The following is a 27987-nucleotide window of genomic DNA, read 5'->3' on the forward strand; positions in this document are numbered from 1 at the left end:
CCCACTGGTTGTTTGAATTTTAAATCCAAAACAAGGCTGGAGAAGTATAAGGTGGAGAAAAAGAGAGCCAAACTTCATCAGTCCAGTGGTGGACTAGAGGAAAGCTTTGCTACCTTGCACCAAAGAGTCTTGGGTTCGACTCCCGTGCTAGGATGTTTGTATTTTAAAATCCAAATCAAAGCATGAAAGGTTTAAAGTTAAGAAACCGAAAGCATCTAGTACCTGCCTCACTGGTGGCTCAATGGATAAAGCACTTCCACTTGATACAGGAGATCGTGGGTTCGAGTCCAGCTTAGCCAGAGGCTAGGTGGGACCAGAGCTGGTAAGTAGATGGGTTGAAGGGGGGGTTTGTCAGAAACTAGGTGGAAACAGAGAAGGAGGTTAGATAGATCCTGAAGAGGTGGGGGGGACTAGGCAGACCAGGGGTAGGAGGGGCCGGGTATCTCTGTGTTTTAAGTATACTTCATGAAAATTAATAACCTTTGCTACTTTTTACTATGATTGGACTACATTTGAGTAAAACTACCCTCTTCTCTTCGAGCAGTATCAACCCCTACTCCTTAGCTGAGACTTGAACCCTCAGTCTCCTGTTACTAAGCCAGCACACAACTCTTTAAACATCAAGAGCTTTTCAGAACTTATAGTTATCCATTTCTGGGTTCAAATCCTAGCAGTTGACACAGACAAAAAAAAAAAAAGATTTGAACCCTTAACTTCCTCTTACCCTCTTCTCTTGAACCCTCAGCCTCTTCCCTTGGAGCAGTGTCAGCCCTACTCCTTAGCTGAGGTTCGAACCCTCAACCTCCGGTTACTAACCCAGCACTCAACCGTTGAGCTAGCCAAGTTTTCACACTAAGAGCTTTTCGGAACTTATATTTATCCTTTTCTTTGTTCAAATCCTAGTAGTTGACACAAAATAGAGTTGAACCTACTCCTTACCTGAGGCTCGAACCCTGAGCCTCCAGTTGCTAACCCAGCACACAACCCTTGAGCCAACCAGGTTTTCACAGCAAAAATTTTTCGGAACTTATATTTATCCTTTTCTGGGATCAAATCCTAGTAGTTGTCCAACAAACATCAAAATAGAGTCTAATGTTGGCATAGTACCAGAGGGATGATCCAGTGGTGACTGTGAGTACTGCACGTTAGAAACAATTATTCAGGTTCAAGTGGATGATAGAAGTGAATGCATGTGAGGCCTCTGGCAGGTGTTTCAAATGGACCATCAAGTAGACTTATCTCCTGTTTTGTTAGGCTTGTGTGATGGTGGTGTGATGACTGGTGGAACATTCTCTTATCTTCCTTTCCTTAGCCCTGACGGTTACATCTATGACAAGGAAGCAATCCTGGAATACATTTTGCACCAGAAGAAGGAGATTACCCTGCAGCTGAAGGTACGTTGGCCATGGTTGATTTTCCTAGAGGGCAAAATTAGTGGCGTGTTATTAGACAAGCTGTGAGGACTCTTGCCGATGTGAATGCTGAGAACTAGAAAGAGAAAGTTTGGCTGTGTGAGGGATCGCTATTGAAAAGCACCGATGCAGTTGGCTGGGGTAGGGGAGAGTTTAGGTTTTACCCACATAAGGCATGAACACATGAATGAGCTTTCAGTGGGGGTATTCTCATACCTGCTTGAAACCTGCCGCATCTCTGGGAGGATCATAAGCGAGGGCTCAGAGTCACAATTTCAGAAATCCCATCGCTATTGTAAAGTCCTCTTACTTGTGATGTCCTGTCCTGTCTGTCTGTCCAAATTAGATTGTCAGCTCTTCTGAGCAGGGGCTGTCTATTGAATGTTAAATGTACAGCGCTGCATACGCCTTTCAGCGCTATAGAAATGATAAATAGTAGTGTTCACGATAAGCCTCAAGACCTCGGTAGTGGCGCGTTTCACGTGAAGACTTTCGCCTCACAATTTGCTTGTATTGTCATTGGTCATGGAGAGAGTGTTTCAGGTCACAAATACCCCGATGTAACTTTAATATTTGAAAAACATTTATATGAGGAATAAAGTACATCGGGGCATTTGTGACCTGAAACACTCTCTCCATGCAAGCAAATTGTGAGGCGAGAGTCTTCACGTGAAACAAGTCCCTGCCAAGGTTTATTATAGGTCTGAGGACTTTATAACAGCACTGGCATCTCTGTGAGGAGACGGATGAGTTTGGGTGCTTGAGGGGGAAGGTGTCCTGGGTTACTTTTTTTTCCTTCTCCTTGCCATTTCTGGCTGTGCAGGCATATGAAAAGCAGAGGAGTGAGCTGAAGACGGAACAAGAGGAGCTGAGCAAAGCAGTCAAAGAGTCGCAAGTGAAAGGCTTTCTGGAGAAAGAAATGTCCATTGTCCTCAAACCTGTGAACCATTTGACCGCAGTGCCAGGTACTGTGACTTAGAAAATTCAGACTATATCTTTCATGCTTGAAGCTGGCTTCGTATGCTGTCCAACATCCCGAGGGGTATCCCATATTTGTACACATGTAAACATGGGCAAATTGGCTATGTGAAAATACACCCACTCATATAGTGTGCAGGGGGTGTACGCGGTACGTAAAAAAACGTACGCATTCCATGCAAGAAAATATGCTACTTGGGCGCAAAAGCGTGGGCATCCTTCCTTGTATTCGATGTGGCAATGAATCCCCTGCCTGAACAGAGCTTGATGTACCGAACTTAATTCTGCTTCTTTGATTATTTTAACTCGTAGTTCCTCTTTATTTTCCAGATTGAAAATGGCCAGTGCAAAAGTCTGCTTTAGTCAGCGAAGAGCCTGTCAATTCTTGCTTTTTTGGGAGTTATATTGTATGGCAGCAGTGTGTGTGTTTGTGTACTCTTTAGCTCACACCTTTTCAATAGTCGCTCAAAACAAGGTAACATAGTAAATGACGGCAGATAGAGACCCAAATGGTCCTTTTGCTTAGATATTTCTTGGCCAGAAACCCAGAGCTCTGCCTGGTAGTGTGCTTAACCGTGCAAGTCTGCCCTGCACTGGCCTTAGTTCTTCAATATATACCATTATTTTCTGATTAGAGATCCTCTGCTTCTTTGAACTCTGTCACCGTTTTCCTCTCCACCACCTCCCTCGGGAGCGCATTCCATGCATCAATTAAAGATGAATTTCCTACCATTATTCTTGAGTCTACCACCCCTCAACCTCAAATTATGTCCTCTGGTTTTACCATTTTCCTTTCTCTGGAAAAGATTTTGTTCTACGTTAATACCTTTCAAGTATTTGAACGTCTGAATCATATCTCCCCTGTCCCTCCTTTCCCCTAGGGTAAACATATTCAGGACTTCCAGTCTCTCCTCATACGTCTTTTGCCGCAAACCTCCTACCATTCTCTGGACCGCTTCAAGTCTTCTTATGTCCTTTGCCAGATACAGTCTCCACAATTGAACACAATACTCCAAGTGTGGCCTCACCAACAACCCGTCCAAGGGCATCAACACCTTCTTCTGCAACAGAGTAGACACGCCGGATGGTGTGAAGGACCTGGCGAAGCTTGAAGAATGGTTTGAAATTTGGCAGCTAAAATTTAATGCTAAGAAATGCAAGGTCATGCATTTGGGCTGCAAAAAACAGAGGGAACGGTACAGTTTATTGGGGAAAGAACTTATGCGCACGACGGAAGAGGGGGATTTGGGCGTGATTGTATGTGATAATGTTAAGGTGGCCAAACAGGTTGAAAAGGTGACGGCGAAAGCTAGAAGGTTGTTAGGTTGCATAGGGAGAGGCACGGCCAGTAGGAAAAAAGGGGGTATTGATGCCTTTGAATAAGGCTCTTTTGAGATCTCATTTAGAATATTGTGTACCATTCTGGAGGCCGCACCTTCAAATAGATGTAAAAAGTATTGAGTCGGTCCAGAGGAAGGCTACTAAAATGGTATGTGGTCTTCGTGATAAGGCGTATGGGGACAGACAATCTGTATACTTTGGAGGAAAGGCGGGAGAGGGGACATATGATAGAAATGTTTAAATACCTATGTAATATAAATGTGCATGAGTCGAATCTCTTTCATTTGAAAGGAAACTCTGCAATGAGAGGGCATAGGATGAAGTTAAGAGGTGATAGGCTCTGGAGTAATCTAAGGAAATACTTTGTTACAGAAAGGGTGGTAGATATATGGAACAGTCTCCCAGAAGAGGTGGCGGAGACAGAGACTGTGTCTTAATTCAAAAGGGCCTGGGATAGGCACGTGGGATCTCTCAGAGAGAGAAAGCGATAATGCATAACGCGGATGGGCAGACTAGATGGGCCATTTGGCCTTTATCTGGCATCATGTTTTTATGTTAATTATCCTGGAACCATAACCCTCAGAATTTTCTGATTCTGGACATGTTATGTCAGGCATCAATGATATACATCTTGGTTTAATGGGTTCGATATATTTATTATTATGATTATGCCAGTTCATTCATCTGCCACTCTTGAGGAGGGCAGTGGATAGGAAATGAGGCACTTATACGCCCCTTTTCCACCCCAAATATTCTGTGACATGCTTCTTCTCAGGAGGCACCAGCCCGAGGTCTTGTGCCTGGATAAGCTCCCTGTTAGCACTGCGAACAGAAACGGGTCAAGTGTAATGGAAATACACAGAAAAACACCTCAGCGGGTCAGGATTGGCCCATCAGAGTTCCCAATATCGATTCATCTTTTATTTTTGAAATCCATTTAATCATGGAAATACCCTCTCTTAAAATACGTAACAGCATGATGTTCTTCCGAGGAACTGATACTCTTCTCCAAACTCCAGGAGCGTCGGGTGCACATTCCCATCCCTTCTGCTTAGGCTCCCACCGCCCTGAAGACCTGGTGCTACTGCTGTCCAGCCCAGGGAAGCTTTTAGCCTCATTAGCTAAGAGACGGTGATGTCCTGTATGACCCAGTTCAAATGCAGTGGAAACACAGGAATATTCAAAGTCTCCATCCCTCTCTGGATTAGTTAACGAATGGATCCAGTCCACCTTTTATCCCCACTGAATGCCATGCTGATTGCCTCAAGACAAAGCAGTGGACAATTAGAACAAGTCTCTGCACGCAGTGGGATAAAATTCAGGAGTGAATCAGTTTGGTCGACCTGGGATGGAGCAGCAAATCCACGGTCATTTGAGACTCGCTAGACCAGCCCTCAGGATGGCTACTGAAGCAGCCTGTGCTGTGTAGAAGCTGTGGAGCAGGGGTCTCCAAAGTCCCTCCTCGAGCGCCGAAATCCAGTCAGGTTTTCGGGATTTCCCCAATGAATATGCACTGAAAGTATTACATGCACATAGATCTCATGGATATTCATTGGGGGATTCCCGAAAACCTGACTTGATTCGGCCCTCGAGGAGAGACTTTGGAGACCCCTGCTGTGGAGTCTTCCCTAGAAGCTGGTATGCGATCCCAGGGCTACCAAGTTTCCCAGTTCCAGGCTGGAGCCTTTTTGGCCAGTCCTGGTTTTGAACCTCCATCCTAACGCACTATGGGATTCGTAGTCCCTGCTTTTACCCACTGAACTTTGTGCTGAAAATCAAAGATATCAAGGATAAGGCTGTCAGAAACCCAGAACGGACCTATGATCTCCCTTCTGGAACTGGGCAATTTGGCAGTTGTGGCACAATGCCTCCAAAATACATGTCTCTAAGATGTTATAAGCAAGGAGTTAATATACTGAACATTTGTCATCCTTCTAATATAATTATAATACACATATAGAACATATAACTTTTAAATGTGCCAAAAGTCATAAGTATAAAGACACTGCAGAGAAATTTAGAAACTGCTTAGGCCTCTTCAGTGCTGCTGTACGCTAAGAGCTGAAATGGGCGTTTTAGGAGGAGTGGTGAGATGGGATTTGGGCGGGATGTGGGTTGAGCTAGACTTAGTCGTACTGCAAGTATAACCGAAAGTTTAACAAGACTGCCTAGACAGAACTTGTACGTTGTGACTTAGGCAATGTAAAAACAAGGTCAAAGAGCCCAAAAGGTATCCAAAGTGACCAGATAACCACTGAAGACACAAAGTACAGACCCCCACACACTGCCCCATTAATCACTGACACTCTCCCCCCCCCCCCACACACACACACCATAAAAATCATACATACCTGCCTCCAGAACATCAGCATCTGGCATAGGAAAGCCTAGAAGAGCTAACAGAGGTGGCTTAAGTAGTCTGGGGATATTGGGGTTGTAGACATGTGGGTCTAGTGGGTTTTGGGAGTTGTGGTGAGATGTTTATGCGGCACCCTTTTTGTGACGTTCGCAGCAGTGCCCTGTAAGGTGCCTCACTACTGTGTTGCCATCTCTGTGTATCCAGTCCATCACTTTGCTGGCCCCTCCCATGTCCAAAAGGTCTTGTTCTAGGCGTTTTTGACTTGGACAAATTTTTAGACAAAGTAACCCGCCTCTACTTTGTAACTCTCCTGGAAATGTCCAGATAACCTCTTATGTAATCTGCCTTGAACCGCAAGGTAATGGCAGAATAAAAATCACTAATGTAATGTAATGAGGTATAAAGATAGATGACTTAGCGGTCTGGATGATCAAATGGCTGGATGCATAATTAGACGATTCTCTAAAAAAATATATATATATTTTGAACGTATTTTTTGAGAATGGACTTTAGCAGCCCATTCTATCTTTACAAATTCAGGGCTGGATTAACACATTTGGATTTAATAATAATAATAATTTTATTTCTTATATACCGCCAAAGCCGTGGTACTTCGAGGCGGTTTACAACAAAGAAACATAGAAAGATGACGGCAGATAAGGGCCATATAGCCCATCAAGTCTGCCCACACTATTTACCCACCCTCTTAAGTCTTCTGACCCCTTAAGTATAATTGTAATTATACTGTCACTCTACTGACCCGCTCATTCAAGTCCTAGTGACCCTATCCCTTGGCATGACCTCGTAGGGATCCCACATGGGTATCCCATTTGTTCTTGAAGTCTGGGATGCTGCGTGCCTCGACCACCTGCACTGGAAGCTTGTTCCAATGCTCGATCACTCTCTCCGTGAAGAAGTACTTCCTGGCGTCTCCACGAAACTTCCCTCCCCTGAGTTTGAGCGGATGTCCTCTTGTGGTCGAGGGTCCCCTGAGAAGAAAGATATCGTCTTCCACCTCGACTCGTCCCGTGATGTACTTAAATGTCTCAATCATGTCTCCCCTCTCCCTACGCTCTTCAAGAGTGTAGAGCTGCAATTTGCTCAGTCTTTCCTCGTACGGGAGACCCTTTAGCCCCGAGACCATCCTGGTGGCCATCCGCTGAACCGACTCAATTCTGAGCACATCCTTACGGTAATGTGGCCTCCAGAATTGCACACAGTACTCCAGATGAGGTCTCACCATGGCTCTGTACAATGGCATCATGACTTCAGGTTTCCTGTTGACGAAGCTTCTCTTGATACAACCTATCATCTGCCGTGCTTTAGATGAAGCCTTCTCCACTTGAGTGGCTGCTTTCATGTCAGCACTGATGATTACTCCTAAGTCTCGTTCTGCCGTAGTCCTGGTTAAAGTTTCTCCATTCAAGGTGTAAGTTCTGCAAGGATTTCCGTTACCGAGATGCATGACCTTACATTTCTTGGCGTTAAAGCCCAGCTGCCATAGTCGTACTGCAAGAAGGGCTGGACAATCAGCAAATAAAGATACAATCAGCCAAAATAGACACAATTTAAATGGGTAAGCAGGAGAGAGGTACAAAGTATAGGTACAGTTAGCGAAGAAAGTTATAATTTGTAACGGTAAGCAGGATACAGGTTCAGTATATAGGGACCACATGTAAAGAGGAGCAGGAAACAGGGGTAGAGATCCTGGGAAACAAGAGGTCGGGTATGGAGGTCTTAGGTTACAAATCGGTTAAATAGGTTAGTTTTGAATAGTTTTCTGAAGTTTAAGTAGGATGAGGAGCGCGAGATAATATTGTCCAGCCAATCATTTAGTTGACCTGCTTGGAAGGCCAATGTTCTATTCAGGAATCTTTTGTAACGGCAGGCCTTTAGAGTTGGATGACTAAACAGATGAGTTCTGCGTGTGGGTCTGGATGAACAATCAAAGATAAAATGGGGAACCAAGTATAAAGGGGCAGAATCAAGGATGGTTTTGAAGCAGAGACAGGCAAACTTGAACTGCACTCTTGCTTCCAAGGGTAGCCAGTGGAGTCTTTGGTAGTAGGGAGTTATGTGTTCCCATTTTTTTAGACCAAAGATCAGTCAGATTACCAAGTTTTGGATGATTCGGAGTGTTTGAAAGGTTTTTTTGAAAGAGTAGTTACAGTAGTCTAGTAAGTTTAGAATGGAGGATTGTACCAGTAGGCGGAATGAGGTTGCATCGAAGTACTTTCTGATGGTTCTTAGTTTCCATAAGGCGGAGAAGCCTTTTCTTACCAGTAGGTCGGGGTGTGCTTCAAGGGTAAGGTAGCGGTCTAGTGTCACTCCCAGAATTTTTATGAAATCTGTGATAGGAAAGACTTGACCATTCAAGGAGATAGATGAATCTTTGATTTTGTCATTTGGACTCGCCAGGAAGAATTTGTTTTTTTCTGAATTGAGTTACAGTTTGAAATCGGCCATCCATAGTTCAATTTGCTTTAAGATAGATGCCAGGTGATTTTTTGTCTCGGGATTTAGGTTAGTTAGGGGAAAGACTATGGTGATTTCGTCAGCATAAATGTAGAATTTGATTTTCAAACTTAGCAGTAGGTTCCCTAGTGCGGCCAGGTAGATGTTGAACAGTGTAGGGGACAGGGGGGAGCCCTGCGGGACTCCACATGCGTTTACCCAGCTGAAGGAATGAATATTGTCACTGTAAACTTGGTATGATCGTTTACTTAGAAAACCCTGGAACCAATTTAACACATTGCCCGAGAGACTGATTGACTCCAAATAGTCCAAAAGAATGGCATTATCTACTAAGTCGAAGGCATTACTTAAATCAAACTGCAGGACTAGTGCACTTGTGCCTTGGCTAAACTGGCTATGGAGGGAATCTAGTAGAGAAGCAATAACAGTTTCAGTGCTGTGTCTGGAATGAAAACCTAACTGGTTATCATTTAGAATATTGAATTTGTCCAGGTAGGTTACTAAATCTTGGTTGACCAGACCTTCCATCAACTTTGCAAAGAAGGGGATGTTTGCAATGGGTCTGTAATTTGATGTCAGGTTGATGGGATCTTTGGGGTTTTTTTACAATCAGAGTGATTAGGATCTGGCCTAGGTCCTCAGGGAAGGTGCCTGACTGTAGAAGGGAAGAGGGCCAGATGTGTAACTTGGCTTTGAAGGTGAATGGGGCAACTTTCATTACATTTGGTGGGCAGCAGTCTAGTTTGCAGTGGGAATAGCGTATTTTGAGTAAAACTTTCAGAATTGTTGCCAGGTAGGGATGGTAAAATTGTTCCAGAACAGATCAGCCCTAAGTTCGTCATAGAGCTGAACAACTGGATAGTTCAGATGGTTGGTTGAGAAGGCCGATAGGGTGGATCTCAGATTGGAGATTATGATAAGCACTCTATGCCTGCTAGGAGTGTCCCTAGCGCAGGTCCCAGTGCTAATCCAGACCCTGCCCATAATCTGCCTTATACATCATTTTCTGTCTCTCAGACTGAATTTCCTTCTGGGGCCTGTAGAGGGAGTAAGAGAGCAGCAGTGGTAGGTTCCCATCCCCCTCTGTGTCCTAAAGTGAATCACCGGAAATCCTTTCCAGCTGAGGGTTGGGGGGTGGGGGGCTGCAAGCTGCTATCCCTGAAGACTAGGCTCCTCGAAAATCAGAGGAGAGAGGAACAGCAGCAGGAGAGGTCACAGTGCTCAGGGCTGGGAGCTCCTGATAGCAGTCAAGCTCCTGAGGCTATGGAGTTTTCAGAGGCTGGAGAAGAAGTACCTTCCAGTCTGTGTGAGGAACCACTTGCCATGGAGTTGGAAATAAGCCCTGAAGCTAGTGCTGTACTAACTCCTGAAAGTGCTCCTATGGAGGTTTGCCTCACAAAAGCAAGTATCTGAATAATTCTGACTCATGCTAAAGAGTGAATTTTCTCCGCTGTGGAGCTGAATAAGGACTTTTATTTAGAAGTTTTGTTTTTCCTTTTTGAAAGCTTAATTGTGCTTTCTCTTGGAGGAAAGTGTACTATGGTATGCTAAGGGTTTGTCCCGTGTTACCTGGTGGGATAGTGGGCCTAATTTCTGGCAATTAAAGACCACACGGAGCACACTGTCTTTCCAGCATTTGGTTGCTGAAGAAGCCAGTACAGTAGCGCTGACTTAGAGCTGGAGTATTTCATTCCAGAAGTATTGCTTTTTGTTTTGGGAAGTTTTCTTTTCTTGTGTGTTGGACTATTGCTGGACTACAAACTAAAAAGAGAAAAGGTTTTTGATGTCGGGGTTTACAGTTCAGCAGGCATATATGAGGCAGATAACTGATCTGTTTATTAGGAGAATATTGCCACTGAATGGATATTTTCTGGCACGCCATCACCCTTCCTCTAACCTGGCTCCTTCCTATATGATCCATAATAAGAAAAAGCCTACTGTACACGAGAGGGATCACAACACTGGTGAAATCTCTTTTGACCTATAAATTTCACTTCATTGCTAATTTCCATCTTAGAACTTTCAATCCCTTCCTTATGTTTCCTCCCTCCCCTCTCAGACCACTCTTTCTCCCTTTCGGGAAAATATTTTTGTAACTTTAAGCCCTCATGTTCATTCCATATGTGTCATAGTATGTTAATATTGTTTTGTGTGTCTAATTCCTTTAGTTAAAGTAGTACTAAGATACTGTTATTTTACCCCTTTAATGTTCAATAATATATAGTTTAACAATGTTTGTTATATTTTGTTAATCGCTTAGTTTGTAATAAGCGATACATCAAATAAAATTAAACTTGAAACTTGAACTTGATACATCAATGGAGTAAGACTGACCTATGACACCTTTAGAAAAGCCATAAAAACTGCCTTATTCGACAGAAATATCACCTAAAAAGTACCTACACCAAACACTAAATATGTCCTCTCCTGCATATAAATCTGAAACATCTGAAACTTCTAACATTTGCTAACAATCTATATATTGTATTTCAACTGCCTTTTTTAAATATTCTGTATGCTGTAATTCTCTGACTTCTGCATATTGTAACTCGCTGACTGTCTAGCTCTCTTCAATGTGAACTGCCTAGAAGTCTCACGACTATGGCGGTATAGAAGAATAAAGTTATTATTATTATTATTAACATGTAAACTAGAAGGAAAAGACCTGCTCTCAATTCTGGGAACTATCTTAAACCTGCGGGCTTTCAAAGTTTGCACTACTTGATTAATATTGATTAATACACCAAGAATCTCTAGAGATTTAATAAATAGCTGGGGATGGCTATCAGTTCATGGGAACTTGTTGGCAGAAAGTCAAAAGTTCACCAGGGCATATCAGGCATAAAGCACCCAAGAGTGCATGCAAGGTTACCCATAATCATCATTTAAAGCCATCCACTTGCTTAAAAAAACCAATTAATGTGTTAAAAATTCTAATAAATATAAATTCAAATGTGCAAAGATTGAAGATAATAATAATAAAGTGCCCAAAGTGTCAGGTGCAAAGTCACATCGTTCCTGAATTTCAAAAAGCACACTAAGTGCAAAATCACTAATTGATGAACCTTGAGAGCAGGTCTTTTCCTTCCTATATGGATCATTTTTAGAGAGTTAAATAGCCTAATATCTATATAGGGGCAAATATTTAGCAACCAGTGCTGAGCATTTTGCAGATCATCACCAGTATTTTTCCAGGATATACATTGCCAGGCCATGGCATTGAATACCCGGTATATGATTTGCCAGGACCTAGACCAGCGCTCCAGTAGGAGTAGGTCGGGCATTGAAACATCATCTATTGTGCATTTGCCCACTACATTACTTAGTTTGGCGTCATCGGCGAATAATGTTATTTTACCCCGAAGCCCTTCTGCCAAGTCCCTTATAAAGATGTTGAATAGGATTGGGCCCAAGACCGAGCTCTGTGGCACTCCACTGATCACCTCCGTCATGTGTGCCGTTCACCACCACCCTTTGAAGCCTATCTCCAAGCCAGTTCCCAACCCATTTCGTCAATGTGTCACCTAATCCTATAGAACTCATCTTGCTCAGCAAGTTGCAGTGAGTAATGTAAATTGTTTAAGATGTTTGGGCAATACCACGGTAGTTAGAAGATTTTATAGGTATAGGAAAGCAAATTTGCGTTTCTAATTCTAACCATGTAGGAATATGGAATGAGGGAAAATTATCCTTTTGAAACCAATAGGCACCATATTTAGCTAGACAAGCTAGATTATATAAGCAAACGTAGGCATCCTAATCATAGGCGCTGCTCCATTTAGCCTAATTTGCTTAATTTGGTGGCACCTCTGTCGGATGCCTGATGATGCCTATTCTCCGCCCATAGCCACACATATTATTTAAGACAGGTATCCTTAGGCGTGGGAGGGTGCTTCCACTTAGGCGTCGCTTGGCATCCTAAGAGTGTTTGGCGCCTAACTCTTAAATTGTTTAATTATTTTTTAAATTGGCTTAAGGTCAATTACTACGCTGATTAAACCAATAAAAAAATCGATGGTAGGCACGGATCCTGAACTTAAGGGTCGTTAGGACGCTGCAGTGAGAACATCTGGCAGCACCTAATGTAGACACAGTTTATAGAATTCTCCAGTCAATGCCTCCATTTTGGAGGTGCTAAGTGCTCCCGCTCTAGCCCTGCGTTAGCCATTTACCACGTGCTAATCATAACACGCTAGCTGCTTAATGCTCTCGCGCTCCCTCCCAAAAGTATTTCTAAAAAAAATCAGCAACACCCAGGTTATCGTGCACAAACAGGAAAAGTACCCGCAAAATGCTTGGACATGTTTCTGCAGTAGCTTGTTTGTGTGGGCTAACCACACATTAACTACAAATTTGCCTTCAGTCCTGAGATATGCGCACAACATAATTGGTTAAAACATTCACTTCCTATCTAGTGTTAGGGTAAGGGTTACATGATGATTATCGGAACCCTTTACATAACTGGATATCTGGAAGACCTTGATTTGCTCAGACTCCTCAGGCCCCGTCCCATGGGAGGGGCTTGAAGCACCTGAAGCGCCTTAAGCCCCTCCCAAGGAATGGGGCCTGAGGAGTCCGAGCAAATCAGGGTCTTCAATGTATGTATGCCTTTCACATTTCAGAGGGCGTAATTGACGGAGCAGCATTGTCCTGCACGCACTTGTCCGTGTGCGCATTTGTCCTGGCGCAATTGTCGTGCGCAGATTTGGTGTGCCTAGTAAAAGGACCCCATAATTTTGGATTTTCAAAAGTTCAATACATTAATTTACTAAAAGTAGGAGCAGGTCATTTTGGGCGTATTTTGCCTAGGCAGTTCTCAAAAGGAAAGAAGGCACAGACTTTCCTTTGAGAGCCAATGGAAAGTCCATGACTAAAAGTAACCAAATACTTTGCAACTACTTGCATTGTTTTGAGAACTACCATTGAAAGTAAGCCACAATGTCTATCAAAATGTTAAAATATCATCTTTAATTTAAAATGTATTCTTCAAGCTATTTACAGTACAATGAATCCAATCAGGGGGGCAATTTATTCTGGATAAAACTACCTTCTGTTTACTGTTGCCTGAAAGACGTTTCATTCTTTGATTTTTCTGATCCAGGTACGTGCCAATTTTTCTTATGCATATGGATATAATAATATGCTTTTCTGTGGACAATAACTCAGGATAAGGGAGCAGGGAAAGTCAAGGGTTTTTTTTTAACCACAAAGCTGTCATTTTTGGTTGGGGGGGCGTGGGGGGTTTTTAGGGGGAGGGGAGACAAATATTTCCCTATCACTTCAATCCATGTCCTACCAAAATAGTATATTTTACTTGTACCATTTGCTCAGACTAGAAATAGTTCTGTAGGTTGGGGAATGCTGCAGTATCCAGCAGGCTTTACATAAATGTGTTATCCAACTAGTTCTGCCAACTAGCTGTTTTCGTGATTGCCAGTGGAAATAACTCTGGTATCTTTCATTATCTTTGTCCAGCTCCAGTAGGTAAGCAGCCATTTTTTTTGCACTGGGGAAGTCGTCAACGTGGATGAAAGCCTCTCGGGGCAAGAAGCGCTCATAGTTCTCCCGGGTTGGGCCAAGGACTACAGGTACAGCTGATGAGGCCAGGGCATTGCTCCAGAGTTTCTCAGTGATATAATCCTGGTGCTGTGAGTTCTCAAAAGCTAAATAGAACTTATATTGAGAAATGGTTTCATGGTGCTTTTCCCTGGACAGGGGCATGCGTCCGTTCCCAAAGACATCTATTTGAATATGCTTCCTTAGCTCCTCGTAATATTTCACCCGTTTGGAACTTGGGTTCCAGTTGCTGACTACCCATGCCACCATCTTGGATTTAGGTGGGATACTAATGTTCCGAGGCTCTCTGAGTGTCTCTAACCAGCCATATGGAGTGAAGATGTCTGAATCGAGCCTGTAGGACATGGTGAGATTTATCAGGTCATTCATAAAGTGCAAATTAGGGCTATGTGAAGGTGACTCTAGGTTGAACCAGATCCAGCGTTGATTCAATGGTCTCGGGACTTGAGGCAGTTGTTTCTTGTTGTGACAAACATCTCTGTGATGAAGAATTACAGCATCCGAATGATTATACCAGCTCCTGTCAGCTGTGAACTGGCAGCCTGAAATGCCGTACAATTCTGGGCACTCATCCAGGGGAAAATGACTTCCAAAAGGCCATGACCAAATTAAAATGATTAGTTCTGTCTCGTTTTCACCTTTGGTGGATGTTGTGAGACACTTTACTAACAAACTGTCATTCTTGGAGGAGTAGAAAAAAAGTTTGGAGTCCCCACTAGTCTGAATTAAAGTGAATAAAAAGAAACTGAGAACAATCTGAATAAGAAGGAAGAGAAAGATCTGTCTCAGTGAGTAACTCTTCGTATTGGACTCCATGGCTGGAACTGAGAAAGAAAGCACAAAAAGGTTGTTATATAGAAAACTTATCATTGAAAACCAAAAACTCATGAAGGTAATAAGAACATAAGAACATAAGAACTGCCATCTCCGGATCAGACCCATGGTCCATCGAGTCCGGCGATCCGCACACGCGGAGGCCCAGTCAGGTATACACCTGATGTAGTTTTACCACCCATATCCCTCTATGCCTCTCATAAGGAGATGTGCATCTAATTTGCCTTTGAATCCTAGCACAGTGGATTCCTTAATAACCTCCTGTGGAAGAGCATTCCAGGCGTTCACCACTCGCTGCGTAAAGCAGAACCTCCTGACATTTGTCCTGGACTTGTCCCCCCCCCTTAGCTTTAAACCATGTCCTCTTGTCCGTGTCACGTTGGACAATGTAAATGAAGAGCTGACAAGCAAAATGCAAACAAAGGATGCAATTTTCATACTTCTGCAAAGTTTGTAGGACCTTTTAACCTATAAGTTGTTCATCAGTTGTCAAGTGAAAGCATGTATATAGTATAACTTTGAATGTGTCCTAAGGAATAAATTACCCACAGCCATTTGTGCCTCTTTGTACTGCATTTTATTCCAACCAAAAGCATGTATGTACATATGAAAATACAAAAATACTTGTGTTCCTCCAGTCATTTACCTTAACCCTACCCCAGGATACCTCTGTTAAATGCAGGCTAAATTAGATACAATCATAAGATATACTACACTGTAACCCTGGTGTTTGTTTGCCCTGTGTACTTGTCTCTTTAAAATAGATGGTCATTTTGAGATAAGAGCTAAACCTGGTCGCATAGCAATATCCTGGTTCAATGACTGGGGGTGATAAGCCAAAAACAAAGATCAACCCCTAGGCTGGGTATTTATAGGAGCCAAATTTTCCTCCCAGAGCCTGGATCCTCCTACCGTGTCAGACAGGCAGAGAGGTGCAGTTCCTATTCAAGGGTTCAAAAGGAGAACCCTGAAGGTTCTGGTACTGGTGCACACACAAACGTTATATATCTTTACACTGATATTCATGTGGTGCATCATACTAGCTTTAGATTGACAGTGTTGTTAGTGGCTACTATCATTGATTAAGCTTTTATTTGGCCTGAACAAGATTATCAGCAACATCAAGAACAAAACCCAGAAAAACATTGGTATGGCACGAAATGATTGCAAAACCAGAACACTAAAAGATGTTCCAAAGCATTATGTTGTACTGTACTGGAATGAAAAATATTCTGTCATTTTCTTCTGGGCTACATTTTGATACTATATCACTGGAACGCCATGCGCTTTGTAGGTGGAGCCTGCATGTCCATTATAGCCAAACAAAACTACAGCTAAAAGCGGCTATGGGGACCAAATTGATTGTCCGTTATATCTGAAAGTCCGCTATATGCGATGATTTTCTGTATGTTTATAAAGGCGCATGGCCAGGACCAGCGGACCTTGTCTACTATAGGCGAGGTTCCGTTATAAGCGAGTCCGTTATAATGAGATTATACTGTATTTAATTTTAAGTACCTCACCCGGGCTTCAGCTTTAAATCCTTACCAGCACTCTTAATCCCTTCAAAAATTAAGACAAACTGTTTCTGCTTGAGGTTGAACTCGCTATCAATCAACAACACAACAATTCAGTGAGAGAGGAGGCTACTAGAGAAAGGATTGGAACAGTTGTATCTGGCAGCTGGTAGAAGTCGGTAGATGATCCATAAGGGTCTTGCTAGAGCAGGTAAGAACAAAGAGGAAAGCCCTAGTTTAATTTCCCAAACTGGGTCTTATCTTCTCCAGGTCAGCTAGAACTGGGGCACTATGGAGACAGTAGTCACAACACCTGATGAGAAAGAAGACCTAATATCACCTAACAATGGCAGCCAATGATTGCAAGGTTCTAGAATGTGCCTGGTCTGGAACCAAGACTACTGCTGCAATGACTGGATTAAAATAAGTTAAGATGAAAGATGAAATCTAGGGACATGCTTTCATCAGAACCAGAACAAGAAATTTTAGCTGAAATTCCTACTTCATTGGATGTCGTTTTAAGAACAAATGAAATTTCATTTGCTTTCAGTTACTATTGTACCCACTCCCTTTCTCCTTTCCTTCTTCCCTTCCTTCTTTCTTTCTGTGTTGAATCAGTGGCCCCAGTATTTAAAAGCATTTATTTATGTCTGTTCGCACAGATTTAAGTATGTTCATCATTTACTAGATAACCCAGTAGCATAGCCACGGATGGACCCAGAAGGGCAAAGGCCCACCCACTTTGGACTTAGACCCACCCAGCAGAGGCAGAGCAGTGAAGTGGTTGATGGGGATCCCTAAGCTCCACCGGCTGAAGAAATCTGTCATATCCCTTCAGGAAATCAGGGGAGGGGTAACTTAACTCCACTCCCCCAATCCACCCACTACCTTTTAATCCTTGCATGAGAGGGAAGACTCAAAGCCAGCACAAGCAAGGGAAATGAGTTGCTGCTAATTGCCAGATAAGAATGTAGGCAGTTGAATTCTCATTTTCTTCAAGACCATTTCTTCAAGGTACCAGGGGGGTCAGAGGAGCAACCCATAACCCTGAACACCCCTGACACCCCCCAAGACTGCAGGCCCCCACTCTGTACCCCTAGGTTTACCCTGACATCACCCCATCCCCCCATTACTGCATAGTAAAAAGTCCAGCCGAAGGGATAGTTACACCCTCCAGCTGTCAGGCCCACCACTTCAAAATGGTGAGCCTTCCCCTTCTTGGTGAATTCTGGGATGCACTGGGGAGGGGCCTAAGGCTCTGATTGGCTCAAATGCCTAAGACCCCTCCCACTTGGACCATTTGTAGTCTTAGGCCACTCCCAGTGTATCCCAGAATGTACTAGGAAGAAGGTCTAAGACTACGATTGGCCCAAGTGCTTAAGGCCTCTCCTATGGGAGGGACCTAAGACATCTGAGCCAATCAGGGCCTTAGGCACCACTCTGGTGAATCCTAGAATGCACAGGAAAGGGGAAGGCCTGCCATTTTGGAGTGGCAGGCCTGCCGGCCGGAGGGTGCAAGCATCCCTCCAGCCGGACTTTCTACTATGAATTACGGGGGATGATGGGGGTGTTGGGGTAGACCTAGTGGTGTGGGGTGGAGGCCTGCAGCCATGGGGGGGAGTTGGGGGTGTTCAGGGTCATGGGGAATAGGGCGGTTCAGGGGGTGGCAGCAGGAGGGAGTGAGCATCACTCCTGCTGGTCTTCCATGGGGTTCTGGGGGTCCAGGGGTAGGAGGGAGTGGGCATCCCTCCTTCCTGGCTGCTTCAGGAGGCAGTGGTTCAGGGACAGGAGGGAGTGGGCATCCTTCCTGCTAATTTCAACAGGACTTGGGGGGGTTCCCCTGCCGCAGCCGCTCAGCTAATCGCAGCAGGAGGATTGCCTTGTTGTGATCAGCTGATGGCAAGGGATCCCTCGATCAGATAGGCACAATTCTCTAACTGGCGCCTGTGACATGGGCGATGGTTAGAGAATTGGGTTGGTTAGACAGGGTTAAGCATCTGTCCATTAGGGCAGAGGCGATTCCATGTGTGATTCTCAGCTACTTCTTAGGTGGCCGCGGAGACTGACATTCTATACAGAACCTGCCCCTTAGTGCTTAACTGGCAGTATTCTATAACTCAGCACCTAATTGCTTAGCAGATGCTAAGTTTATAGAGCAGGGATAGAAGTCATTTAGAACTACAAATTAGTATTTCTTGATGCCAATTTAACATCAGTTAGCTAATTTACCCTTTATATCAAGCTGCGCTCGAGGATTTTAGCACAGGCCAGCGTGATAATTGCTCTGATGCCCATAAAATTCATATAAGCGTCAGAGCACTTAGCTCGCCAGCCCGCACTAAAAGCTCCTAGTGCAGCATGATAAAGGGGGGGGGGGGAGTAGATACATGTGTAAATGATCCCTGCATGTTCAATTGCGCACTCAAGTTTTAGCATACTTTATAGAATTTTTGGAGAATCATCGGACTTCTTGCACCACCACTTTTGTTGTGTATGTCATTCTCTGCCCGTGCTCCAAAATTTATGTGGGACAGACTTCACGATCTCTCAGGAGATGGATTACAGAACACAAGAGCTGTCTACACCACAATAAAATTCAAGCTCCCGTGGTGACTCATTGTTTGGAGTACAATCATTCGTTCAGTGATTTGCGGTGACCATGTCACAGAAAACATTCAAAACAGATCTTTTCGACTCCTTCAGGCTTAACAATTTTGGATCCATCTCCTTAACAGTGAAGAGCTGGCAGGTTTAAACCAAAGACTGGACTGGAATGCTTTTTACTGACTTTAAAGATGTTTTAAGTTTCTGCAATCTGCATCCACTGTTGCATTTGTATTTATAGCCGCACTTTTGTAAAACAATTGGATTGAACTTTACTACACGGGTTTTTTTTTTAATATTTTTAATGTTTTAACACAAACCCCTTCTTTTATTCCTGCCTTTTGCAGTATTGTAGCATGCCTCACTTTACTTATTTATTTATTCATCTATTTATTCAGTTACTTATTTATATACTATTTATTTATATTATTTTTTAACTTTTTTAACTTATTTATTGAGGGACACAGTATGATTGTAGGGCACAATTTTAGTTTTTAACAATTACTAGTTAACCTTTGCACATGCGGTCTTTGCACACTAGAATGCAGTTTTTTGCACTTTAAAATTCAGTTCACCCCGGTTCTTTAGTCATAAATGAGAGCTCCAGGCTTTTCTTAAGCCACATATGGTTTTCATTCCCGCCTGTTTGTTCTTTTTAAACTGTAAGATTGACAGCTTTATTATGCTGCTCTAACCAATAGTGTCTATGATGACGTTGCTTTGGTGCCTATTTCTAGTCAGTGGAAGCGTTCAACATCCGGTTTCCCCCTGTAACTGTCATTTCATATTGAGACGTGGAGACGTCCGTTTTGAATAGGTATGTTCTTTATATTATATTTTCTAAAATATTTTTGCCTGGCACATTAGATAGATAGTATTTGAAGGTTTACTGTACACTATTTTCTTTTGTGTTATAGAGTCTGATCGGTCGGGATACACCCTGAGGCAGCATGAGAATGTGAAACGCTGGCCACCGTTGGTGTACCGATCAGCAGGATAAGTGGATTTTATTCCTCTATCTTTATTGTTCATTGGCATTATACAGCACAGCATAACACATGAACATAGACTGAAGGTTTTTTGCCAGTGAGGTGACCGCTCGACCGCCTCTTTAAACTGTTTTGGTGAGGTGGGAGGGCCTTTTCTGAGGCTTTTTCCTTCATATTGAAGTGATCTGGTCTATGCTGTGTCTGTTCGGTTTATTTTATTGGACTTTACCACACTCCTTTTGAAAGTGTTTATCCTACCTAACATATGCTAGGTACGCCACTGGGAAGAGCCATTGATTTCTGATAATTTAACTGAAAGCCAAAATGAAAGCCAAATTCTGCCAATGCATCAACTAGATGTCTCATAGATTTCTCAGGATTAGTCAGTATTATTATAAGATCATCTGCAAAAGCCAAAACCTTCAAATTTTGACCTGCAATAGAAATACCTGTAATATGAACATCACTTTGGAGAGTACGTAATAAAGTTTCCAAATACAAAATAAAAACAAAGGAGACAATGGACAACCTTGACAAGTCCCAAGACAAATATTAAAAAAAGAAGAACAAACTCCATTGATTAAAATAGACGCACGAGGATTATTATATAGAACATATAAACATTCAAGAAACCAACCAGAAAAACCAATAAACGAAAGTGTTTGAAAAATGAAATACCACTCCATTCTATCAAAGGCTTTCTGTGCATCTACACTAGCTAAGAGTCTAGGTATCCCAGTATAAAGACACTGAAGGGAAACCCATTAAATGTTCTGAATGTGATATGCATTTTAGGCATGCTTTGTTTCTGCAATATCATATAAAGACACATACTAAAGAGATACCTTTTAAATGTTCTTAATGTGATAAGTATAAAGATACAGATTGAACATATACCTTTTAAATGTTCATGTCATAAGTATAAAGACACACATACTGAACAGATACCTATTAAATGTTCTGAATGTCATATGTATAAAGATACACACTGAAGACAAAACTTTGAAATGTTCTGAATGTGATAAATATAAAGACACTGAAGAAAAACCTTTTAAATGTTCTAAAAGTTATAAGTATAAAGACACTGAAGAGTAATCCGTTAAATGTTCTGAATGTGATATGCATTTCAGGCATGCTTTGTTTCTGCAATATCATATAAATACACATACTGAAGGGAAACCTCTTTAATGTTCTGAATGTAATAAGTATAAATAAAATGAAGAGAAACCTTTTAAATGGTATGAATGTGATAAGTCCTGTAAGACCCTGTTCAAATGCAATGGAAACACAAGAATATTCAAAGTCTCCATCCCTCTCTGGATTAGTTAACGAATGTATCCAGTCCACCTTTTATCGCCACTGAATGCCAGTCTGATTTCCTCAAGACAAAGCAGTAGACAGTTAGAACAAGTCCCTGCAAGTAGTGGGATAAAATTCAGGACTGAATGAGTTTGGTCGACCTGAGATTGAGCAGCAAATCCAAGGTCATTTGAGACTCGCTAGACCAACCCTCAGGATGGCTGTGCAGAAGCTGTGGAGTCTTCCCTAAAGGCTGGTAAGCAACCCCCCCCAGGGCTACCAAGTTTCCCAGTTCCAGGCTGGAGCCTTTTTGGCCAGTCCTGGTTTTGAACCTCCATCCTAACGCACTATGGGATTGGTAGTCCCTGCTTTTACCCACTGAACTTTGTGCTGAAAATCAAAGACATCAAGGATAAGGCTGTCAGAAACCCAGAACTGACCTATGATCTCCCTTCTGGATCTGGGCAATTTGGCAGTTGTGGCACAATGCCTCCAAAATACATGTCTCTAAGATGTTATAAGCAAGGAGTTAATATACTGAACATTTGTCATCCTTCTACTGCCCTTTGTATGTTTTAATAGATAAGCGAGAGGTAAAAATAAATTCCAGAATGTTTAAGGTAGAAGACCTCCAGCTAGCTGGCCGGTCTGAGGAGGGACAGAGAAGGTGGGGTGTAGTGAACATTGCTGTAAATTTATATCAATGATTAAGCGATTATACCTGTATTCTGAGGAATGGCCACAGGAGGACAGCACTGAGCTATTAAATGTAATTGGCGCCCTCCTGTGGCGCTATCCAGAATAACACCTATAAATCTAAGATTTGAAATCCAGCACAAAATTTCTTTAGATGCATTTTGTTTTTATTTATATATTTATTTATTTGGTTGCTTAGCCCATCCTCCCAAAAGAGCCCAGAATGGGTTACAGATCAGCATACATAGTATAATTAAATAACTGCATAGCACAGACAGATACTCTTACAAAGAATGTTGTTAATTTTCCTGGGAACAGTATTTCAGATGCATTCAGGTAACAATTTAGAAGTCAGAGTCTATGATTGCAGTCCAGTTCATGTGGGGATTTAAATACACAGCCGGTCCCTGCTCAGAAGTGCTGACAATCTAATTTAGACTGTAAGGAGAAGGAGAAGTATAAGTGGGAGAAAACGTGATGCAGCCTCCCATCAGCCCACTGGTTGTTTGAATTTTAAATCCAAAACAAGGCTGGAGAAGTATAAGGAAGAGTAAAAGCGAATAAGCTTTTGTCAGTCCATTGGTGTGCTAGAGGGAAGGTTTGTTACCTTTCACCAAAGCGTCCTGGGTTCAACTCCCATCCCTGCATGTTTGGTTTTTTAAATTAAGGAAGGAGAAGTATAAAGGGGAGAAAACGTGACCTACTCTTCATCAGTTCTTCGGTGGACTAGAGGAAAGCTTTGTTACCTGGTACCAAAGAGTCTTGGGTTCAACTCCCCTTACTGGCTGTTTGAATTTTAATTCCAAATCAAGGAATAAGAAGTATAAAAGGTGACCCCACCTTCATCAATCCAGTGGTGGACTAGAGGGATGCTTTGTTACCTTGTATTAAAGAGTCCTGGGTTTGACTCTCGTGCCAGGATGTTTGAATTTTAAATCCAATCAAGGAAGGAGAAGTATAAAGGGAAGAAAAGGTGACCCATCCTTCATCTGCCCAGTGGTAGACGAGAGGAAAGGTTTGTTACCTTTTTTTACCAAAGAGTCCTGTGCTCAACTCCCCTGACTGGCTGTTTGAATTTTAAATCCAAATCATGGAAGGAAAAGTTATAGATGTTGATAACTCCCCCTCAAAAAGTTATCTGCAAAGCAGCACCTGGTAACTGGGCAAAGTTGTGCTGATTGAGGGCAATTATCTGGACAAATTATTATAAATCACCTCAGTGCTTCTCAGGTAAAGCCACGGTGGTCTGTGGGCAGAGTGAGAGGTTTCCCCAGTGTTACTCAGTTACCAGAGGGTCTTTTTTTTTATATTCATAACCACAGAACTACCCAGATATAGGGTTAAGACAATAAAAAGAAGTTTCTAAGTGTATTTGAATATCACTAGCTCTGTCTGCCTCTCTGGATAAATACACTGACTGTGTTTAATCTACTGTGGTAGGATTTACAAAAAAAAAAAAAACAACTCAAACAAAATACTGATCACCTCAGCTGTTCATCTTTTTCCCATGATTTGTTGCAGTATACCTAAAGTATAAAAAAAAAATAAAAATAAAAAAAGATCTCAAGTGATGGGATTATTCTCCAATCCAAGGCTCTCCACTGATGTTATGTACAGTCTGAGATAAGCGCAGAGGATTCGTAGGTGTGAGGGTTTAAAGTCTGGGATTAGTACAGGGATTCAGGAAGAAGCTATTGGTTCAGAGACCAATTTACCAAAAACTGAAAAAAAGCACAATGTTACATTAGCTGTTAGTGAGCCAAACTTCATCAGTTCCTGTGATGGACTAGAGGAAAGGTTTGCTACCCTCTACCAAAAAGATCTGGGTTCGAGTCCAATCCCTGCCTAGTTGTTTGAATTTTTTAAATTCATATCAGGGAATGAGTTATTGAAATGTGAAACCAGAATGATGGGAGGAGAGGTATAAGGGGGAGAAAAAGTGAAGCCATTCTCACCAGTCCAGTCGTGGAGCAGAGGTAAGTTTATTACCTTGTAGCAAAGAGTCCTGGGTTCAACACCCGTCCCCGGCTGTTTGATTTTTAAATCCAAATCAAGGAAGAAGAAATATAAGGAGAAGAAAAAGTCCTGGGTTAAATTCCCCTGACTGGCTGAATTTTAAATCTAAATCAATAAAGGAGACCTATAAGGAGGAAGAAAAATTGAGTTAACCATCACCAGTCCAGTTGTGGACTAGAGGAAAATTTGTTACCTTACAGGACAGGGTTCTGGGTTGAACTCCCCTGACTGGCTGTTTGAATTTTAAATCCAAATCCAGTAAGGAGAAATATAAGAAGAGCAAAAGTGAGCGGGGTTTCATCAGTCCATTGGTGGACTAGAGGAATTCTTTGTTACTTTGCACCAAAGAGTCCTGGGTTCGACTCCCGTGTCAGGATTTTTGCATTTCTAATCCAAATCAAGGAAGGAGAAGTATAAGGTGGAGAAAAGAGAGCCAAACTTCATCAGTCCAGTGGTGGACTAGAGGAAATCTTTGCTACCTTGCACCAAAGAGTCCTGGGTTCGACTCCCGTGCTAGGATTTTGTATTTTAAATCCAAATCAAGGAAGGAGAAGTATAAGGGGGAGAAAAAGTGTCTCAACTTTCATCAGTCCAGTGGTGGACTAGAGGAAAGCTTTGCTACCTTGCACCAAAGAGTCCTGGGTTCGACTCCCGTGCTAGGATGTTTGTATTTTAAAATCCAAATTAAGGAAGGAGAAGTATAAGGGGTGAAAAAGTGTCTCAACCTTCATCAGTCCAGTGGTGGACTAGAGGAAAGCTTTGCTACCTTACACCAAAGAGTCCTGGGTTCGACTCCCGTGCTAGGATGTTTGTATTTTAAAATCCAAATCAAAGCATGAAAGGTTTAAAGTTAAGAAACCGAAAGCATCTAGTACCTGCCTCACTGGTGGCTCAATGGATAAAGCATTTCCACTTGATACAGGAGATTGTGGGTTTGAGTCCAGCTTAGCCAGAGGCTAGGTGGGACCAGAGCTGGTAAGTAGATGGGTTGAAGGGGGGTTTGTCAGAAACTAGGTGGAAACAGAGAAGGAGGTTAGATAGATCCTGAAGAGGTGGGGGGGGGACTAGGCAGACCAGGGGTAGGAGGGGCTGGGTATCTCTGTGTTTTAAGTATACTTCATGAAAATTAATAACCTTTGCTACTTTTTACTATGAATGGACTACATTTGAGTAAAACTACCCTCTTCTCTTCGAGCAGTATCAACCCCTACTCCTTAGCTGAGACTTGAACCCTCAGTCTCCTGTTACTAACCCAGCACACAACTCTTTAATCAAGAGCTTTTCAGAACTTATAGTTATCCATTTCTGGGTTCAAATCCTAGCAGTTGACACAGACAAAAAAAAAAAAAGATTTGAACCCTTAACTTCCTCTTACCCTCTGCCTCTCCTCTTGGAGCAGTGTCAGCCCTACTCCTTAGCTGAGGTTTGAACCCTCAACCTCTGGTTACTAACCCAGCACTCAACCGTTGAGCTAGCCAGGTTTTCACACGAAGAGCTTTTCGGAACTTATATTTATCCTTTTCTTTGTTCAAATCCTGGTAGTTGACACAAAATAGAGTTGAACCTACTCCTTACCTGAGGCTCGAACCCTGAGCCTCCAGTTGCTAACCCAGCACACAACCCTTGAGCCAACCAGGTTTTCACACAGTAATTTTTCCGAACTTATATTTATCCTTTTCTGGGATCAAATCCTAGTAGTTGTCCAAAAAACATCAAAATAGAGTCTAATGTTGGCCTAGCAGTATCAGAGGGATGATCCAGTGGTGACTGTGAGTACTGCACGTTAGAAACAATTATTCAGGTTCAAGTGGATGATAGAAGTGAATGCATGTGAGGCCTCTGGCAGGTGTTTCAAATGGACCATCAAGTAGACTTATCTCCTGTTTTGTTAGGCTTGTGTGATGGTGGTGTGATGACTGGTGGAACATTCTCTTATCTTCCTTTCCTTAGCCCTGACGGTTACATCTATGAGAAGGAAGCAATCCTGGAATACATTTTGCACCAGAAGAAGGAGATTACCCTGCAGCTGAAGGTACGTTGGCCATGGTTGATTTTCCTAGAGGGCAAAATTAGTGGCGTGTTATTAGACAAGCTGTGAGGACTCTTGCCGATGTGAATGCTGAGAACTAGAAAGAGAAAGTTTGGCTGTGTGAGGGATCGCTATTGAAAAGCACCGATGCAGTTGGCTGGGGTAGGGGAGAGTTTAGGTTTTACCCACATAAGGCATGAACACATGAATGAGCTTTCAGTGGGGGTATTCTCATACCTGCTTGAAACCTGCCGCATCTCTGGGAGGATCATAAGCGAGTCACAATTTCAGAAATCCCAGCGCTATTGTAAAGTCCTCTTACTTGTGATGTCCTGTCCTGTCTGTCTGTCCAAATTAGATTGTCAGCTCTTCTGAGCAGGGGCTGTCTATTGAATGTTAAATGTACAGCGCTGCATACGCCTTTCAGCGCTATAGAAATGATAAATAGTAGTGTTCACGATAAGCCTCAAGACCTCGGTAGTGGCGCGTTTCACGTGAAGACTTTCGCCTCACAATTTGCTTGTATTGTCATTGGTCATGGAGAGAGTGTTTCAGGTCACAAATACCCCGATGTAACTTTAATATTTGAAAAACATTTATATGAGGAATAAAGTACATCGGGGTATTTGTGACCTGAAACACTCTCTCCATGCAAGCAAATTGTGAGGTGAGAGTCTTCACGTGAAACAAGTCCCTGCCAAGGTTTATTATAGGTCTGAGGACTTTATAACAGCACTGGCATCTCTGTGAGGAGACGGATGAGTTTGGGTGCTTGAGGGGGAAGGTGTCCTGGGTTACTTTTTTTCCTTCTACGAATGTGGAGATGATGCGGTATACAAACCTAAGGTTTAGTTTAGTTTATTGTCAATACTATACGATGTGCTATGCGACGCGTTCTAGTAGCCACATAGGCAATGATGTCCCCACGTAATACTGCCTTAGCCACGTCCCAGAATAGTACAGTTTGATCTACATGGGGGGCGTTGAAAGAGCAATAAGCTTCCCACTTTTCAGTCAAATACTTCTGGAAATGGGCATCATGATGTAAATAAGAGGGAAATCTCCATCCTGACCCAGGACCCACCGGACCTCCCACCGCAACATCAATCCAGATCATATTGTGATCTGACACTTCGAGGGGACCTATGGTCGCCTCAGAGACCCGAGAAAACAAGGTTTCTGACAGTAAGGTGTAATCAATTCTAGAAAAGGAACCATGTGCTCTAGACTGGTGGGTATAATCCCTCTCAGTAGGATGAAGTAATTTCCTTGTTCTAATATTGCATCTACAACCCTTAGCTACTTCTGAGGACTTTCCCCTAAGGAAGAAATTCCTCATAATACCCTATAGTCCACCACCCCTAACCGCTTCAGAGGAATTTCCCCATAAAGAGGAATTTCCTCGCTTTTGTGTCATTTCTACCACCCCTTAGCCCCTTTAGAGGACTTTCCCCGTAAAGAGGAATATCCTCTCTCTGCTCTCCCTGCTACAACCCCAAGCTGCTTCAGAGGAACTTCCCCATAAAGAGGAATTTCCTCGATCTGATATTGCGTCTACCACCCCTAGCTGCTTCTGAGGACTTTCCGTGTAAAGAGGAATTCCTTGCACTGCTCTAGCGTCTACCACCCTTAGCAGCTTCAGAGGACTCTCCCCTAAAGAGGAAATTCCTCACTCTGGTCTTACATCTACCACCCCAAGCCGCATCAGAGGATTTTCCCCGTAAAGAGGAATTTCCTCACTCTGCTCTCGCATCTACCACCCCAAGCTGCTTCAGAGGAACTTCCCCATAAAAAGAAATTTCCTCGCTCTAATATTGCGTCTACCACCCATAGCTGCTTCAGAGGAATTTCCCCATAAAGA

The 27987-nt window shown here is 42.7% G+C and overlaps 2 protein-coding genes across 4 annotated transcripts; one reads left to right on the forward strand and one right to left on the reverse strand.

Moving 5' to 3' along the window:
- Nucleotides 1-813: 813 nt before the first annotated feature.
- LOC117352263 (nitric oxide synthase-interacting protein-like) lies at nt 814-26691 on the forward strand. Of its 3 annotated transcripts, none has more exons than XR_004537635.1 (4): nt 814-1394; nt 2236-2377; nt 2721-2865; nt 3272-3339. XR_004537635.1 is itself a non-coding variant. In XM_033928619.1 (3 exons), the coding sequence occupies exons 1-3, from the start codon at nt 1218-1220 to the stop codon at nt 2723-2725; spliced, it is 324 nt and encodes a 107-aa protein (XP_033784510.1). In that variant the 5' UTR covers nt 815-1217; the 3' UTR covers nt 2726-2929. The 3 variants fall into 3 exon arrangements, 1 of the variants encoding a protein (XP_033784510.1); XR_004537634.1 differs by lacking the exon at nt 3272-3339 and adding an exon at nt 26048-26691 and having other exon boundaries at nt 815-1394; XM_033928619.1 differs by lacking the exon at nt 3272-3339 and having other exon boundaries at nt 815-1394; nt 2721-2929.
- On the reverse strand, nt 13876-15115 carry LOC117352259 (alpha-(1,3)-fucosyltransferase 6-like). Its single transcript, XM_033928613.1, has one exon. The coding sequence runs from the start codon at nt 15082-15084 to the stop codon at nt 13876-13878; it is 1209 nt and encodes a 402-aa protein (XP_033784504.1). The 5' UTR covers nt 15085-15115.
- Nucleotides 26692-27987: the final 1296 nt, after the last annotated feature.

The sequence above is a fragment of the Geotrypetes seraphini genome, chromosome 19 (assembly GCF_902459505.1).
Source record: "Geotrypetes seraphini chromosome 19, aGeoSer1.1, whole genome shotgun sequence".
In the NCBI taxonomy this organism is placed as follows: domain Eukaryota; kingdom Metazoa; phylum Chordata; class Amphibia; order Gymnophiona; family Dermophiidae; genus Geotrypetes; species Geotrypetes seraphini.